The 17,981-nt window shown below is 42.8% G+C and overlaps 1 protein-coding gene across 3 annotated transcripts in view; it reads right to left on the bottom strand.

Annotated features, from left to right (window-relative positions):
• Positions 1-2,928, bottom strand: part of ADCY6 (adenylate cyclase 6) — a 31,670-nt gene extending 28,742 nt beyond the window's left edge. The window contains exon 1 of one of the 3 annotated variants that reach the window (XM_056798350.1): positions 2,822-2,928. In XM_056798350.1, the coding sequence (XP_056654328.1) occupies positions 2,822-2,892 (71 nt within the window). In that variant the 5' untranslated portion in view covers positions 2,893-2,928. Of the gene's footprint in view, positions 1-1,829; positions 2,250-2,821 lie in introns of those variants that run through there. The other 2 variants (XM_056798352.1, XM_056798351.1) reach the window with 2 other exon arrangements.
• Positions 2,929-17,981: the final 15,053 nt, after the last annotated feature.

Raw genomic sequence — 17,981 nt, 5'->3', positions numbered from 1 at the left:
GAGCTGAACTGAGGTACTGGCCTGGGGTGAATGGGTGGCAGAGGCAGGATTTGGAGAATATCAAAGAAAGACCTAGTCCTTCAACACCATGTAATTCCCTCAAAATGCAAACCCACAAAAATAAAAAGCACCAGCCAAAATAGCTGATAACTTCCAAGGGATGGAGAGAGCTCAAAACAGTCATAAACTAAACTGTACCATATCCCTAGTTGGCCCAGATCCCTGTGTTCCTATAGCTGCCTAGGGCCAGATCCCAGACCAGGACCATTTTCTACCCTTCTCCTTCCCTGACATCCTGTTCCTGACTGCCCTCCCTACCCCGACCTCCCAGTTTTGTTTCTAATCTCCCTAGATCCCATTCCTGGCCCTATTCCCAGCTCTCTCTCAGCCTTGTCCTCGAACAGGACCCTGAATCAAAGAAGGGTGCAAAACTCAGCCCAGGACACAGCATCATTCAGGTACCTCTACTTAGGAGAGTAATATGGACAGGTAGCATACAACCTTCTCCCTTCTGGATGACCACCTGGATAGCTGTATATAGCCCACAACTCTCATTCTGAGACACGACTAAGGATGAGAAGGGCAGGCAGCTCAGTACCAAACTGTCCACTTAACCAGCGCATCAGACCACAAGTCTCAGCAACCCATCACTCTGAACCCAACAGTCTTTGTCCTTCCTACATTCCTCATGGCCTGACTCCAATTCTGCTCTGACCTCCCCCCTTCTCTCTCAAGGGGCTTAACTCCCAGCACTGCAAGCTTGAGAGTCTTCTCTGTTACAGCTCCCATAACTGGAAGCTACTTCCTATCCCATTCCCATCTGCTTAGCTAGCTGAGGTCAAGCAAAGAAGTTAGTTACTTCCACACCCACATCCCCCATTCACTCCTCGATCCTTCACTCATTGCTCTATATGGGCTTTGATTTTTCCATTTACAAAAGAGGGCAAATCCCTCCTCCCCCTGGGTGCTCAGAGGGCAAAAGTAGCAGGCTCCCCCCCCCCACCCCAGCCTCAAAGGAGCCACTATCTAGAAGATGGCTTCTCTAAAATGCCACTCTAATTCCAGTTGCCCCAACCCTGAATTCTCCTCCCCAAAACGGAGGTGAAACTTTCCTCTGGGTCTTTAATCCCTCCAAAAAGTTCACAACAAATTATACTGCCCAGATGGGGTCCTTTAAATGTCCCCCCCAATATGGGCTCTCATAGGTCGTTCTCCTTCTTTTCTCCTATGGCCCCAGAAAATTCTTATCAGATTGTTCTCGTCCTCCCTCTCTCAGCCCCATTTCCCATTTCCTCAGGGGTTGAGACCCCAAATTTCCCTTACTTCTCCTCATCCAATTCTCATCTACTCTGGCTCAGAAAGGATCCGGAGTCTTTGGCCTTTCACACCAGCCTGACCCGTCCCCCTAATTCTCAGCTTCTCCCCACCCAGGATCAGGCCTCCCGGCTGCCTTGCCCTCCCCCCAGTGAACTGTAGAGTAGGGACAGGGGGATGAGAGAGGAGGAATGAGGCAGATAGGCCTGGGAGAAGCAGGAACTCCAGCTAAAGGAGGAATCCAGTCCTTCTGACCCCCCCCCCCCACACACGCACGCCTTTCCCTACACTCCCAGTCCTTCCTTTTGCACCCCTCCCCCCCTCCCCTAGCAGGTAGAGGTCAGGGTTTGCTGCAGAGGGTGAGGGTGGGGCTGGGGCTGAGACCTTAGGGTTCTCTCTGCCCTCTCCGCCCCCAGGCGTCCGGCCGGCCGGCCGGCCCTGAGTTCGCACCACCTCAGCCGCCGCCGCCGCCGCCGCCGTAGCCACTGCCGCTCCTCCCCCCCACCTGGCCTCACCTGCCCGGCTGGTCCGGCCCCCGCCCAGCCACCCCCGCGGGCTCCCTGCGGGGGGCGGGCGGCGGGCGCTGCGCGGGGCGCCGAACTGGGCACCTCCCAGGCTGCCTCGGCCGCGGGGCCGCGGGCCCCTGGTCCTCGCCCCGTCCCGGGCTGTCCAGCGCAGCCGCCCTCTACCCCGGATCCAGAAGTCCCCTCCCCGCGGGTTCCCGGGCTCCCCGCCTTAAAGGCGCCAGCTCCTTTTGTCCGAGCACCCTTCCCCCGGAGTGGGCCCGCGGGCTGGGGGCAAGCCGGGTCCCGGGAGCCCCCTCCCCGAGCTGCCCTCCCCGTTCCGCCAGGCCTGGGAACACAAGAAGCTTCTGTTCCGCGATCAGGACCAGGAGCAGGACCAGGAGCAGGACCAGGGCTGATCCTGGTGGGGGAGGGGATGCGGGGGAGGGGTCCTGGGCCTGGGTCCGCCCCGCCCCCGCCTCCTCCGGCGCAGTTCTAATCGAGGAGTCCCGGGCGTCCACGCCACCCAGCCTCTCCCGGACCCTCCCCGCCCACCCGAGGTCCGGTTTCCTTCCTGCTCGAGTCCCCGGGGAGCTGAGGTTAACCTGTGCCCGCAGCTTTCCCCCCCTGATTCCCGCCCAGCTACGGCTTCTGCTTCGGCTCCCTAGGGAGCCCCGTTTAATAATTAATTAGGATTTCATTCCAGAACGCGCCAGGTGTGTGAGGCCAGCTCCCCCCAAACCCCTACCCCTCCCTCCACGCGCGCACACATACACACACACACACACACACACACACACACACACACACACACACGTACTGTTGGTCCCTCTCCCTCCTCCTCAGCCCGCTGGGACGCCCGGTGCCTCTAGGGCCGGAGGATCAAGCACAAGGGGGCTAAGGAGGGAAATCCCCTGCCAGGGATGCCCCTCAGCCCCTCAGCCCCTCGCTCCCCGGGTACCCACCCCCCACCAGGGTCACTTGCCATCATCTCCCTCGGGTACCTGGCATTTCGAGGGGGCATCTCTGGGTGAGCACCTGGGAAAACTTTGAGGCTTTTATGAATTTCACACATTTTCCCCACTCCAGTTGCGTCAGCACAAGTTACCTGGGAGCGGAGTCACGTGATAACATTTTCCCCCTTTAACCCTTTCTGGGTACCCCAGTTTGTGGGTTAGAGCCCCTGCTAAGTGCCAGAGCCCCGGTGTAGATAGGCTGGTAGGAATATTTAGGAGGTGAGCAAATTGCAACGGGAATCAGAGGGCCCTGGAATGCAAGAAGGCAGACATTGTACCTTGCAGACAGCCCCTCACAGTCGCACAGCTCCGAAATCTGAAGAAGCCTGCCCTCCATTCGGAGCCCAGAGACCTAGGAAGTTCCTCTACGTCAAACACACAAAGCTCCACGACAAGCTACGTGGTTAAATTGCTGTTTTGGGATTTGGGGGTCCTCAGAACTACTTCTGCTCACCACTCTCCTTTCCAGCGATGGAAATGTTTTCCTTTCTCTTTTCCTTCAAAGTTCATTTCTTCTCTGAAACCTTCCCAGGACATCTTCCCTTTTCTGAAATCCAATAGCACTTATACTCCAAAATGGGATTATTTAGTGTTTAGGACAGCAATGGTATAGTGGGAAAGAACACCTGAATCATTCTTAGTAATAGTGGGAAAATCACTTGGAGAAGTCACTAAACTGTGCAAACCTTTACTAGGCCTATATCCCCAAGAAAGAGGAAAAGGACCCCTACGTGCACAAAAAGCCCTAGCAGTTCATTTTGTAGTAGCAAGAATTTGGAAACTAAGGCTGGGGGGGGGGGACCCATCCTTTGGCGACTGATTGAACAAATGGCTTATTTCCATAGTAATGGAATGTTATTGTGCTATAAGAAATGATGAAACCTCTCAGAGAACTGTGGAAAGGGTCGCATGAGTGAAATGAGCAAAACCAGGAGAATCCTTTGCACTATAGCAACAATGGCATAAGGAAAAACAACTTTAAAAGACCTAAGAAATCTGATCAACTCTAATGATGGGCTCTAGTTCTTGAGTACTGAGGATGAAACACGCTACCCCCACCTCCTGACTCAGAGATAATGGAATCAAAGGGTAGAATGAGCATAGACTTTTGTATGTAGTCACTGCACAATCTGTTTTGCTTGACAATGCATATTCGTTGGGGGGGGGGTTGTTTTTGGATTTCATTTGGGGAAGGAGATGGAGAAGGCTGGTAGATAGAGTTTCTCCTTTATATCTGAAGAAAACAGGAGGAAGGTCAAAAAAGAATAATAAAGGGGCAGCTGGGTGGCTCAGTGGATTGAGAGCCAGGCCTAGAGATGGGAGGTCCTAGGTTCAAATTTGACCACAGACACTTCCTAGTGTAACCCTGGGCAAGTCACTTGACCCCCATTGCCTAGCCCTTACTGCTCTTCTGCCTTGGAACCAATACACAGTATTGATTCCAAGGTGGAAGGTAAGGGTTAAGAAAAAGGAATAATAAACTGGACAGTTTTGAAAGTTACACATTAAATTTATTTGCATTACCATTTAAATATAATAATTTTCAGATAATTAATTCATATTATTCAATTAATACTTACATAAGTTTAATACATTTATTAAATCAATATATTAAATGAGAACATTAAAATAATAAAAACAATAATATAATAAATAAAATTTAAAAACCCATTCTGTCTACCTCGCAGGATTGTAAGAATTAAATAAAATAATATTCATGAAAAGTACTTTGTAGCACCATTCTGGAATAGCTCTGTGAAGCTGTTTATATATAGGGATATAGAACTCCTGATTAGCAGAAAGATTTCTAGTGGGGTTCAAAAGATGAGGTGAGAGAGATGATTTTGTCTTTGGAATGGCTATTAGTAGTCTCTGGAGGTATGGAAATCTGGGACAAGTAATCCCCCAACATGTAGTTTGCTACAACCTTAGGAGACTGCTAAAATCAGACTTCTCCAGGGAGACAGTTCTCTCCTGCTGAGATTTTATCTTGTCTCCAAGTTGAAGAGCACATGTGCTACTTTGTATTCTATTATCTAACCTCACCTATAGAACTTTCCCATTTCTGTTTCAATGTTTGCTAACTACTTGGTGGGAGCTAACTCTAGGACTACTTCCTACCCAACGTGACCAGGAAAAATGATTCTTATTTTGTATTGCCAAAAGAGCATAGTATCCCTGGCCTGCAAAAATCTGATATAAAATAGATTGGCATAATTTTAGCCCAATACCCATTTTGCAGATAAGAGAGTAAAGGAATGGGAGCCCAACCACAATGTTTTTCTTCCTCTTCTCAAAGTAATGGCCATCTCTCTTGGGACATTACAGAATAAATCTAAAAATATTCCTGCAGTGTGGGCCATCCAGATTCCTGTAGCTTGGTTTAAATTATAACCCATTGGATACATTAGAATCCATTAAATGGATGAAATGCTATAAGATACACTTATATAAATAGACCTTATCAATGTGGCAATTCTTTGAGAGAATCTACAAACTGGGTATTTTCTTCTAAGGCTATAATGTAACACTTCAGTTATCTTATCTGTTAGCTCTCATTCTGTTTGCATAAGCAGGCTACCCCCTTTCCAATAATATGCTTCCTAGATTATATTCCTCATGCCATTTTTTTTTAAGCAAGGTGATTTCTGCTACAACACACTAGCTCTCTGCCCATGTTGTCCCTTCAGATGCACAGTACCTTTTCCCAATCAAAATCTGATCTTAGGAAAGTGGTACTTTAGTAATAATTTTATCCTTCTGGGGACAGAGGGAGGTGACCATTTTCTCCAAGAGCTTGTGATTTTAAAAAAGAGAGGAAATCTGTGCATAGCATGCCATGCTCCCTAGATTTTGGGAAATTGAATTTCAAAGAGATCAGAGGAAAGTCAGGTAGAATACCATGGGGCAAAAGGAGTTAGTAGAAGTTAGCTAAGGAGAGATAGGAGATACTCAAGAATGAAATTATGAAGGCACAAAGGGAAATAATTCCAATGAGGTGGAAAAAAGGAAATTGTCTGAAGCTGCCAATGGGGATGCCTAAGAAATTCACCAACCAATTTATATATTTTTTAAAAATCCACAAGAGATGGAAACAAAACCATCAAAACCTTAACAAAGAATGAACATAAGAGCATAGCACAATCTTATAAAAGAACAAGCTAAGGCTATGGAAGGAAGCTACAGACAAAAAAGATGAGGGGGAGTATGACCATATTAGTTTTAAAAAAAGTATCAGAGAAGTAATGAAGCCTTTGCTTGGGGTGGATGAAACATTGGTAACAGACAATAAAGAGAAGGTAAAGCTTCTCAGTTGTTATTTTGTTTTCTCTGTCAAAAAAAATCTTTACACTGGAAATATCAGAACAAAATACACTAACAAGAAGTTGATACCTAAGATAAGTGAGTCACCTGATCCATTTGATCTGCAATCTTGGATCCGAAAGAGCTGCTAGATATGATTACTGAGCTACTGTCAGTGATATTTGGAAGGTTGGGAGAGGTAATATGAGACTAGAGGAGGACAAATGTCCCAATTTTCCACCAAAAGAGAAGAGAACAGATTTTGCAAGCTATTGGCCAGACAATTTGATTTTTGATTCCTAGGAATATTTTATTAAGCAGAATCTGAAATGAGAAATGGTGATTATAAAGGGCTGACCAGGTTTCAGAAAGACTAGGCCATGTCAGATTAATCTCATTTCTTTTCTTGATAGGGTTGTGAAACAAATAGAGGAAGGAAATGCTATGGATGTAGTTTACCTAGAACTTGTTAGATGGTTAAACTCAAAGAGTAATTCATTAATGATTCAATGATGTCTTCAAAGAAGTTCTCTTGTAGGATACACCAGGGATTTTTGCTTGTCCTTGGGTTATTTTAACATTTTCATCAATGGAAAAATGCTATTCCCCTCCAGAGGAAGAACTGATAGAATATGAATGCAGATCAAAACATGCCATTTTTCATCTTATTCATAGATTTTGTTTTAATGTGTCTTTTACACTGTGATCGAATATGTTTTTTAGGATAGCACATGTATAAACAATAGCAAATGGCAGCCCCCTCTCAGAGACAGGGGAAGAGAAGGGAAAAAGGGATTTGGAATTCAAAAATTAATTAGAAAATAAATGCCCAAAATTATTTTTACATGTAATTGGGAGGAAAAATAAAATATTAGTGAAAGAAAAATTTCCATCAATGACTTGAATAAGGTATAGATGACATGTTTATCATATTTGTGGAAGACACAAAGCTTGGAGAGATAGCTAGCATACTAGGCAGAAAAGAAAGACTTTTTTAAAAATCTTAGAGGCTAGAGTTTTGGGCTGAATCTAATAAGATGAAATTCCATCATGATAAAAGTAAATAGTCTTACAGTGAGGTACCAAAAAAATCAGCATTGCAAATACAAGATTGGGGGAACATGGCTCAAAAGCCATTGTTCTAAAAAAGAACTGGGGAACAAGCTTGATATGAGTCACCAGTAAGATGTGGCAGCCAAAAAACCCACTGCAATCTTGGGCTGCTTTAACAGGGACATAGTTTCCAGGAATAGGGAGGTAATAGTTCCAATGTACTCTGCCCTAGTTAAACTTCATGTGGATTGTGGCATTCGGTTCTGAGAATCATAATTTAAGAAAGACATTGAGGAGTTAAAGTGTCTAGAGAAGTCAACACCAGTGGCAAAGGACCATTGTTGTATAAGAATCTGTTGAAGGGCTTGGGAAGGTTTAGCTTAAAAAGGGGAAAGCTCTGAGGAAGATGGGGCATCTGTCTTTAAATACTTGAAGGACTGGCATATGGAGATGAGTTTGGTCCCAGCAGGTGGAACCAGGGACAATGGCCAGAAATTGTGAAGATGTGAATTTTGGTTTGATGTCAGTAGAAACCTCTTAGAAATTCTGGGAGTTTCTTAGAAGAGCCATCTAAAGGAGGGGTGGGTAGCTCTGTGAGGGAGGAGGCTCCTTCTCCTTAGAGGTCTTCAAGTAGAACCTGCTGTCATATACTTCTCTGGTATTGGATAGCAAGGTTGTCATGTATGAGTTGGACTAGATGATGACTGAAGTTCCTTCTATCATTCAAAATCTGTGATTATATGGAGAGATCTAATATTACTTATTTACTCTTTCCTGTGAAGTTTAATTACTGTGTCATTTCTGGGCCTTAGATCTATGAGAATGTACATTGTTGAGACTTTAGCAAAACTAAAGAACAAAAGGGGAAAATATCAGACATTGACATGTAAATTAAGATCTACCAGGTCTAAAATATAGAAAAATGCTCTACTTTATTACACATGTAAAATCTATATCAAATTACTTACCGTCTTGAGGGTCAGAAGGTCAGATGAAGGGAAAGAATTTGGAATTCAAAATTTAAAAAAATGAATATATTTTAAAATTGTTTTTACATGTAATGGGGGAAAATAAAGTATTATTTTAAAAAAGAGAGAATGCCTGGCACAGAGTAAGTACTTATTAAATTATCTACCTATGTGTCTATCTAAAAAAAGAAATTCACCAAGTCTAGAAGAAGAATTCCAGCTCATTGAAGGGGCCTGAGACTTAAATAGTTCACTTGCTTAAGAAGAGGCCATCTAGATAATAAACTTCATCCAGGCACAAATAGCACCAATATTTTTGTTCCCAGTGATATATTTGAATAAGACCCCAATAAGAGGAGGTATAACTTGACTGACCACCCTAAGAAAGGCTTGAAATTAAGGTAAACTGAGGCATAACATTCTGAGCATGTTCAATTTATTGAGTGATTACCAATAAAAAGGAGTCTTTGGCTCCTCAGCAAACAAAAAGATCTCAAGTGAGGATAGTCAGACCATTTTTACAGACAAAAGGAGGAGCATCCAAAAGCTAGAAGGCAGTTTCTTAGATGGGGAAAAAATATGTTTAGTTGGAAATTTTGAGTGCAACACCCCCTCCTTCCACCTTGTTGCTATAGAAAGCTCATTGGTAGTGTCCACCTATATGGCTAATTAGTATCACAGCGATAACAGACAAGACTTTCTTGAAGGACAATCAGTGTTGCAGAGATAACAGACCAGACTCCCTGGCATCCACCTGCGTCCTTCAAGGATAACAGATTTCCTTGACACAAAAATAGAACAGTGACTATCAAGAAAACTAAACTTCTAAACTTAATTTGTATCCCAGAGAGAAAAGTGGAACTGCTGAACTTAACTCAGGGACAAAGAAATGTGATGTAGGCAATGTATAAAATGTGAGTAGAGATACAGAACAGGCTCAATTAAAAAAAAAAAACAGTTGTGTTCAGTCCTTTCTGTCATGTCTCTGTGACACCAGTTGAGGTTTTCTTGGCAAAAATACTAGATCAGTTTGCCATTTCCTTCTCTAGCTCATTTTACAGATTAGGAAACTGAGGCAAACAGGATTAAGTGACTTGCCCAGGGTCACACAGCTAGTCAGTGCCTGAGGTCAGATTTGAATTAAGATCTTCCTGATTCCAGGCCAGTGTCACCTACAAAAATGGAGACAATATCAGTTTGGTTTTCTCAGTACCTTGACTGTGGAAATCTACTCAGAATCAAGAACTGTCTTACTAGGAGAAACTTGACATAACCTACTTACTGCCTAGAAGTGACAGACCTCAAAACTGAGGTTGTAAGTGAGTCAAAGAGAAAAGGCTTCTGATGATCCCATGATAAGGGTTGTTGCCCTGTAAATATAGAGCATTATAATACTAAGACAGAGGCCAAAGGTGGAAAACCTTCAGCTGCTCATTGAAAATCAAGGCCAGGTAGTCCAGTGAATTGATCTATCTGGTGGAAATTCCATGCCCTGTGACATGCCTGGCTTAGCTCAGTCCAACAGAAGCAGCTGAGTGCCTGGTCCAGGCCAGCAACAGCTATGCTTGGTGATGAGCCAGATTCATGGCTGAGTGACCTGCTTGAGCCTGACTGAGAGATAACTGACCCGTACAGTTGAGAGACCATGCCTAGCTGAGCAGTGGAGCCACAGCTCCATCTCTAATGGATTTCCTTGCAGTGATTTTCCCGAGGACATTCTAGAGAAAGATCTTCAAAGCCTTCCATTTGTGTGTGTCTTCCCTGCCGAGGTGCCTCATTACCACTACATTTTAGATTCAAGTCAATCTCGCTCCCTTCCCCAACTCTATATGTATTTGGGGAGAAATGCTTTGTAACGACTGTTATTGCTGGGTTTTTTGAGTAAGGTAAGATCTTTGCTAAGATCTGAAGCTCCTGGCTGTTCTGGGAAAGCCCCCCCCTAGTTGAGGGCGCTGTGAGCTATGGTTTTAGGAGTACAGCCATCTCCAGGGTTATCCTAGAGCCTGAGAGTTGGAGCAGTTGCCATTCTAGGGGCCTAACCTGTCATTGCAAATTTGGGCTAAAGGTATGTGTCTATGGATTGCAGAGTGTTTTGGAGCTTCCTGGATATCTCGAAACTATGGTCCTGCCTTTGTCCCTCTATATTACAATTAGTCATTTTCGCCAGTTGCATTGTAAGCTCCTTGAATAATGGGCGCAGTAGTACTGTAGTCATTCTTAGTTTTTGAATCACAGAGATCGACCAGGAGATTGTAGAGCCTATCTAGTCTGTCTGGAGGGACATCGAGGTGGTACAGTGGATAGAGTACTGGACCTGAAGTTGGGAAGATTAGAGTTAAAATCTGACCCCAGACTAGCTGTGTGACCCTGGTATTTGTCTCAGTTTCTTTATCTGTAAAACAAGCTGGAGAGAGAAATGGTAAACCATTCTCCAGTATCTTTACTGAGAAAATCCCAAATGGGATCATAAAGAATTGGACATGACTGAGAAAAATGACTGGACCTCTTGAGAGGTGAAAAAAGAATGAACTGAAGTGAGTTATCAAAGGTCACACAGATCATGGTAGAGTTGAGACTCAGGGTCACAGTATCCTAACGTGGGACTCTGTCTACCATCCCCCAATATGCACACATTTATTTCTGACCTAAATCAATAATATATCTATAGTATCCTTCATTAGGGTCCTTTTGAGAGCATTAACAACTGTTTTACCAATTCTTTTGAGAACTTGGTTTGATTTTATTTTGGTTGTGACTGGGGGCAACAAGCTTACTTGAATCATACTTTGAAAGTAGCACAGAAAATAAGATTTTATACACACACACACACACACACATATTTAAACAAAGTAAAAAACAACAGAGAAGATCCATACCTCAATAGATTCAGGACTTCATTAATGTGGGTGCTCTCTTTAACAGTGGAGATTGAAGCCCATCAATGTCAGCCCATGTCTTGTGATCTAGACTCTTCCATAAATCTACTAGAAGGGCAGCTAGGAGGCTCAATGCATTGAGAGCCAGGCCTGGATATAGAAGGTCCTGGGTTCAGCTCTCGTCTCAGACACTTCCTAGCTGTGTGATCCTGGGCAAGTCCCTTAAACCCAATTGCCTAGCCCTTACCACTCTTTTGCCTGTCAATCAATACTTAGTATAAATTGTAAAACAGACAGTAAACATTTTTCTTTAATTAAAAAATAATACATCTACTAGAGAGAGTCTACCCAATACTGAAAAGTCTTCCTCTAGATTTGCTGATTGTATTTTTTTTAAACCTTTACCTTCCATCTTAGAACCAAGGCAGAAGAGTGTTAAGGGCTAGGCAATGGGGTCAAACGACTTGCCCAGGGTCACACAGCTAGGAAGTTGTCTGAGGTCAGATTTGAATCCAGGACCTCCCATCTCTGAGCCTGGCTCTCACTCCACTTAGCCACCCAGCTGACCCCTACTGATTATATTAAATGAGATGGTACCCCTGATCCTGCTACTGACTTGTTACTCGGATGGGCAATCTTCATATTCCCTTACTCCATTATAAGAAGTAATATTAAAAGAGATGTAATTCTCTTTCTCTTTTCTTTTTTCCAATTCTGAGCCCCCAGAGTCGGCACTTCTAGCAAAATACTCAGTGTTTAGTCTCTTCCCTGGGGAAGTCTCTCCCTTCATTTGCTTTTTCTCTACTATAGTCCCAATTATAATTGCTGGATGTCCAAAGTCAATCTTCAAAACAAAGAAAGGAAAATAGACTTCCCCAATCCTTGTCCCCAGTAGAAAAAGCTTCAGATTCTCAAGAAGGAACTTAGGGGGAAATAGATTTATCAAGTTAGTAGCTGGGGTTGTATAGTTCTGGGATCAGTTTCAGCAATGCAGCCTGTGCCTAATGGGCCCCAATAGCAGTGTTCCCAGGTTTCTTTGTGACTAGCCTTTTGCCTGTGTTCTCATTATCTCAGCTCCACATGGCTTCTTACCATTTCCCTTTTTCCAGCTCCGTCTTCTACCATTTCTATTTCTTAAGCTCCATCGTTCTGCTCACTCAGACAGGAACTGGGTTTCCTTTTGAGTCTGTCTACTAGACTGAATGAATGTTAAAGAATGCCACCCTTAGGTGGGGCTCCTCAGTTATCCTCTTACCAAGTTGCTCCCTTTTTGATTCACTCAAGAAAGAAATTCCCACCTTATAGAGAGTTCACTAGGAATGGGCATTTATTTCATAGAATTAATTTAAGCTGGCCTTTTACTATCATTAAATCAATGGAAGACCAACTCTTGCATCCATGAATGCGCTTTATTTGTGCTTGTTTTTCTTTAAGGGATGTCCCTGTAGTAATCTGGACAAAGACCCTGGCAGACAGGAACTGGGCTCGATGTTGGAACTCCTACTCTAGGAAAAGGCCCTTCTCACCTGCAAGAAATGGCAGGAATTTTAGGAATGTCTCCTTTTCTGCAAGAAGTTCATCTGTTGGCTCTTTCTCCTTTTCCTGGCCTTGGCTGTTGGGAAGTGCTTATCTCTCCTGGGTCTAGGGACATAAAGGCACATTCCCATACATAAAATATATATCTACATACAACATCTGACATTTATATAGCACTTTATGACTCATAAAGCACTTTACAAATTATATTATTACATACCATAATATATATCATTATATATATAGTTTAACATATTTCTATCTATTTATCTAATACCTCACAGGTATGGCACATGCTGGGGGCCTGAGGATCTCACTGGGGGCAGCTGTTTTGCATGATACAATGGTACCTTGGGAATTATTGTCTTCTACTTCAGTACAGCTTGGGAGAAGAGGGGGAAATATCGCGTGGGATTTGGAGATGAGATGTGACCGCCTTAAGGACCTAAGAAGAAATACAGGTAAGGGATAAAGTCCCAGAGTTAGGGAAGCAGGGCAAAGGCAGTTCACTAGGACAGAGAACACTCAGACTCCTCCAGTCATCCACAGCAGGCAAATGGGAATGCAGCCAGATTGGAGGAAAGGTCCAAGTGGTAGTGAATTTTCCCTCATCAACTTCAATGCCCAGTGACAGATTCAGAGTTTTCCTTCTTTCTTCTCCCTGAAGTCCTCTTAGGTGAGCCTGGGAAGAAGAGGGCCCTACTTTCCTATCTCATCTCACTGCTGATTGTATTTTTTTTTAAACCCTCACCTTCCATCTTGGAGTCAATACTGTGTATTGGCTCCAAGGCAGAAGAGTGGTAAGGGCTAGGCAATGGGGGTCAAGTGACTTGCCCAGGGTCACACAGCTAGGAAGTGGCTGAGGCCAGATTTGAACCTAGGACCTCCCGTCTCTAGGCTTGGTTCTCAATCCACTGAGCTACCCAGCTACCCAACTGCCCCCTGCTGGTTGTATTTTGAAAGACTAATTTTCTTTAAAAAAAATTTTTTTTAAATACTTCCAACTTAGAATCAATTGGGTCACACAGCTAGGAAATGTCTGAAGTCACATTTGAACCCAGGACCTCCCAACTCTGGCTCTCATGCACTGAGCCACATAGCTGCCCCTAATTCTTTTTTTCTTTTATCAATGAGATTGCTCTCCTTTGTTCCCATTTCCCATAATCTCAGCTCTTTCTCACATCACATAATTGATCAGCTTGCTTTTTCTATCTTTACCACTTTTCCTGCATCTAACCCCCTTCCCTTCATTCACACAGTTCAGGCCCTCATCAGCTCACCATAGCCTTTTAACTGGTCTCTCTGCCTCAAGTTTGACCACTTAGTCCATCATGCACCCTGCTACCAAACTAATTTTCCTTATATGTAGATCTGGTCATGTGACTCCCCTGCTTAACCAATTTCAGTTGGTTCTTCTCTCTATTCTTCTCCCATCTGTATCTTTTTTCTCTTTTTTCATGTCATGCCTGTAACACATTCCGTCTTCATCTCCACCTCAGAGAATCCATCTCTTAAAAAAAAAAAAAGCAACAGATAGCAAGCACATTGGATAGGGGTCCAGGTCTGGAGATGGGAGGACCTGGGTTCAAATTCTACTTCAGGCATTTCCTAACTATGTGACCCTGGGCAAGTCACTTAACCCCAACTAGCTAGCTTTTACAGCTCTCCTGTTTTGGCAATGATATTTAGTTAGGGTTTAAAGAAAAAATGCAACCCATCTTTTGTCTGAAGCCTTTCCAAATTTCCCATATCTGCGAGTCCTTCATTCTCAAACTAAATATAATTATCCCCTTCACATCAAGGAGGTTAGGGGCATGACACCCCATGAGCTGGAATATCCAAGTAAAATATTTTGGCCCTCCCTTGTACTGGAGAAGTCTAATTTTTTTCTTTTTTCTTTTTCAGGGTATTTATGGTACTTTATTGTAAGTTTTGTGTTACGTATGCACTTCTGAGTTTCTAAATTTTTTCTGTCTTGTCCACTAGGCTTAACATGTTGTCTGTAACTTCCTCAAAACTTCTCCAAAAATTCCCATTTGATTTTTTATGCTAAACTGCCATATATCATAACTAATTTTTACAGTGCGGGAAAGAGAATTATTTATATTTATTAACTCTATATGTATGCTATATATAGTACTTCTGTTTCTTCATTGAAATGGAAGCTCATTTTAAGTAAGGACTTTTTTACTATTTAGATTTGTCTCCCCACTGCCTAGCATGGTACCTGGCACATAATAGGCTTTTAAGCAATATTTGTCATCTTTCAGGAGGTTGTTTCTTGGTCACTACGTGGAGGAATCTACCTGAGCAGTTTTGTATTTAATAATCTATGCTAGGGGGCGCAGCTAGGTGACTCATTGCACAGAGAGGTAGACCTAGTGACTGAGGTCCTGTAAGAGTTAAATTAATATCCAATACTTCAAGTATTATCTTTTTAAAGTTTATTAACCATGCGACTAAGTTCTCTACCTGCTCAAAATGCCTACTCCACCAGAGCTACCAACAGGAAGGAAAAGAGAGCTAGACACAGAACTCCACCCAATTTATGTCCTGTCTATGTCAGCATGTAATGAGAGGAGGTGAGTGGGGTTCTGGGAATCATAGTTTTTTTCTGGGGATTGTAGTTTTTGAGGGTAACAGATTCTGATTTCACAGTCCTGGATTCAAATCTGGCCTCAGACACTTCCTAGCCATGTGACCCTGGACAAGTCACTTAACCCCTATGTCTAGCCCTTATTTCTCTTCTGCCTTGGAACCAATACACAGTATTGACTCTAAGATAGAAGGTAAGGGTTTAAAATAAAATAATAATCTCTTCCAGGACCCTATTAGTGTTGGAAGTTGAAATAATTCCCAGGGAGGTTATGAACACAGTTTAGTGTTTTATCATTCCCATGTAAAACTCCAAAACTTGAACCCAGAGCTCACTTACATTTCCTCTAGAAGAAAAAGCTGGTCGAAGCCATGACACCACTAAAAATGTTTCAATCTGAAAGGGTGTGTGTGTGTGTGTGTGTGTGTGTGTGTGTGTGTGTGTGTGTGTGTGAACTTTAAAGAACTACAAGAGATAGTCTGGTCTCCAAGCTAGGTCAGTCATGATTTCAACCCAACCTCCTTCTGTTGGAAGAAAAAAGTTCAGAGTGCATAGACTTCCCTTCGGTCATTATATCTCTTAGTTATGGAAGCTTGCATTTGCTTGGGGGTTGAATTTGCCTTGATATCATTTGTGCTTTCCAAATGCAGCCAGGGTTGGCTCTTCCCCCATTTGTACCTCAGCATCCTGGAGCAAGGATATGTCTTCTGACCCTCTATAGAAATCCAAGTCCTTTCTCAAATTTCTACCCTTGACAGCATTAATTACACAAGAGAAGAGTAGGGAGCTCATTCAGTCTCAATCAGACTGTCTATGTCATCTCCTCATCTCAGGGTTTTTAGGGTACCTTGAAGAGTTTTAGGGGTTGTATCTCTATTATTATTTGTTCAAACCTCCTATTGCTGTACTCCCTCCACTGATAGATAAAGGGAGTAACTTCCTAGTCCTATTTAACCACTTAACATTAAACATTCCTTTACAAAGGGATGTTTACTTCAAAAGAACTAACATTTAAAAAAGATAACATTTAAAACATTTAAAAAAGACCTTTTGTCTTAATATCACTTCTAAGACAGAAGAGCAGCAAAGCCTAGGCAGTCAAGTTTAAGTGACCTGTCCAGGGTCACACAGCTAGGAAGTATCTGAGGTCACATTTGAACCCAGATTCTCCTGACACCAAGTCTGGTGTGCTATCCCCTGAGCCACCTAAGTGGTCCCAACATTTTCCCCAATTCCTTGGTGACTTAATTTCCCCTCTGATGCCTAGGCCTTTAGGGGAAGTAGAGTCAAATTTAGTTCAGTTCCTACATAGCATTGGTCCTACCAAATTCATGTCCAAATGGAGCATAACTCCTATATGAGTCCTGGTCTTAGTTACTATTAGTCATACCTGAAGGTTTCTTTTTTAAAATTTTCTTTTATTTGAATAACAAATTTCCACATAAGTTTTCCAAAGTGATATGGTTCATGTTGTCTCCCTCTCTTCTTCCCTCCCCCTTCCTGGAGTTGAAAAGCAATTCAACCTGAGTTATATATGTATTATCATGCTAAACATACTTCCACATTATTCAGTTTTGTAAGAGAATAATCTGATAAAACCAAAACCCCAAGTCATATACCCAAATAGTAAAGTGATAAATCATCGGCTTTCATCTGCATTTCTATTCCCAAAGTACTTCCTCTGGATGTGGAAAGCATTCTTTGTCATAAGTCCTCAGAATTGTCCTGGATCATTGCATTGCTGCTAGTAGAGAAGTCTATTACATTTGATCATCCCACAACATTTCAGTTACTCTGTAATGTTTGCTGCTTTTTTTACTCTGCATCAGTTCATGGAGGTCTTTCCAGCTCTTTCTGCAATCAACTAGTTCATCATTCCTTATAGCACAATAGTATTCTATCACCAACTTATGCCACAATTTGTTCACCACAATTCCCCAATTGAGGGACATCCCTTTAGTTTTCATTTCTTTGCCACTGAAGGTTATTTTTTAACTTCCCTAAGCACTGATGCTGAGCTGGGTTCCAAAAAACAAAAACAAAAAAGCTCCTCCCTACCCCACCCCCTCCAAAACTGGCTGTGGGGGAAAAGGATCTAAGACCTTTCTCCTTCAAATATTGACTCTCAAAGAATACCCCAAGCAAAGTGGTCAAGAGACTAGACCAAGGGCTTGCTGAATGCCTCTGAATGAAACCAATGAAAAAGCTTGTTCTTCTCTTTGTGATTACCCAACATTTATGGGGGCAGCTAGGCAGTAGATAAAAAACCCAGTCCAGAAATGGGAGGTCCAGGATTCAAATCTGACCTGAGATACTTCTAACTGTGTGACCCTGGACAAGTCACTTAATTCTAATTGTCTAGCCCTTACCTCTCTTCTACTTTGGAATTAATACTTAGAATCAATTCTAGGACAGAAGGTAAGAGTTTAAACTTAAAAAAAGCATTTATGAAATGCCTATTATGTGCCAGGCACTGTGCTAAGCACTGAGAATATAAAGAAAGATAAAGACTTTACAACTTGGTATATTTATATTTGTATAATTTATAAATCAAGCATATACTTCTACAATATACACACATAAAGCAAGGTTGTTCCTATTTCCTATTACTGAATTCCATCCAACCTATTATACTACAACATCTCAAAGGTTGCTACTTCTGAGTCACGTGGCAACAGGTGCTGGACTCTACTACTACCACCAAATGTTGCCACACACCCAGGAAGACAGAAGGAATGATTCCATCAGTACCACTGCCAGTGATGGGGCAGTTTAAAACAGATTCTTAACCTTTTAGTGTGTTATGATGCCCTTTG

The sequence above is a fragment of the Monodelphis domestica genome, chromosome 5, assembly GCF_027887165.1.
Source record: "Monodelphis domestica isolate mMonDom1 chromosome 5, mMonDom1.pri, whole genome shotgun sequence".
In the NCBI taxonomy this organism is placed as follows: domain Eukaryota; kingdom Metazoa; phylum Chordata; class Mammalia; order Didelphimorphia; family Didelphidae; genus Monodelphis; species Monodelphis domestica.
The sequence above is the reverse complement of the archived record's forward strand: the minus strand, read 5'-3'. Positions and strand labels throughout refer to the sequence as shown.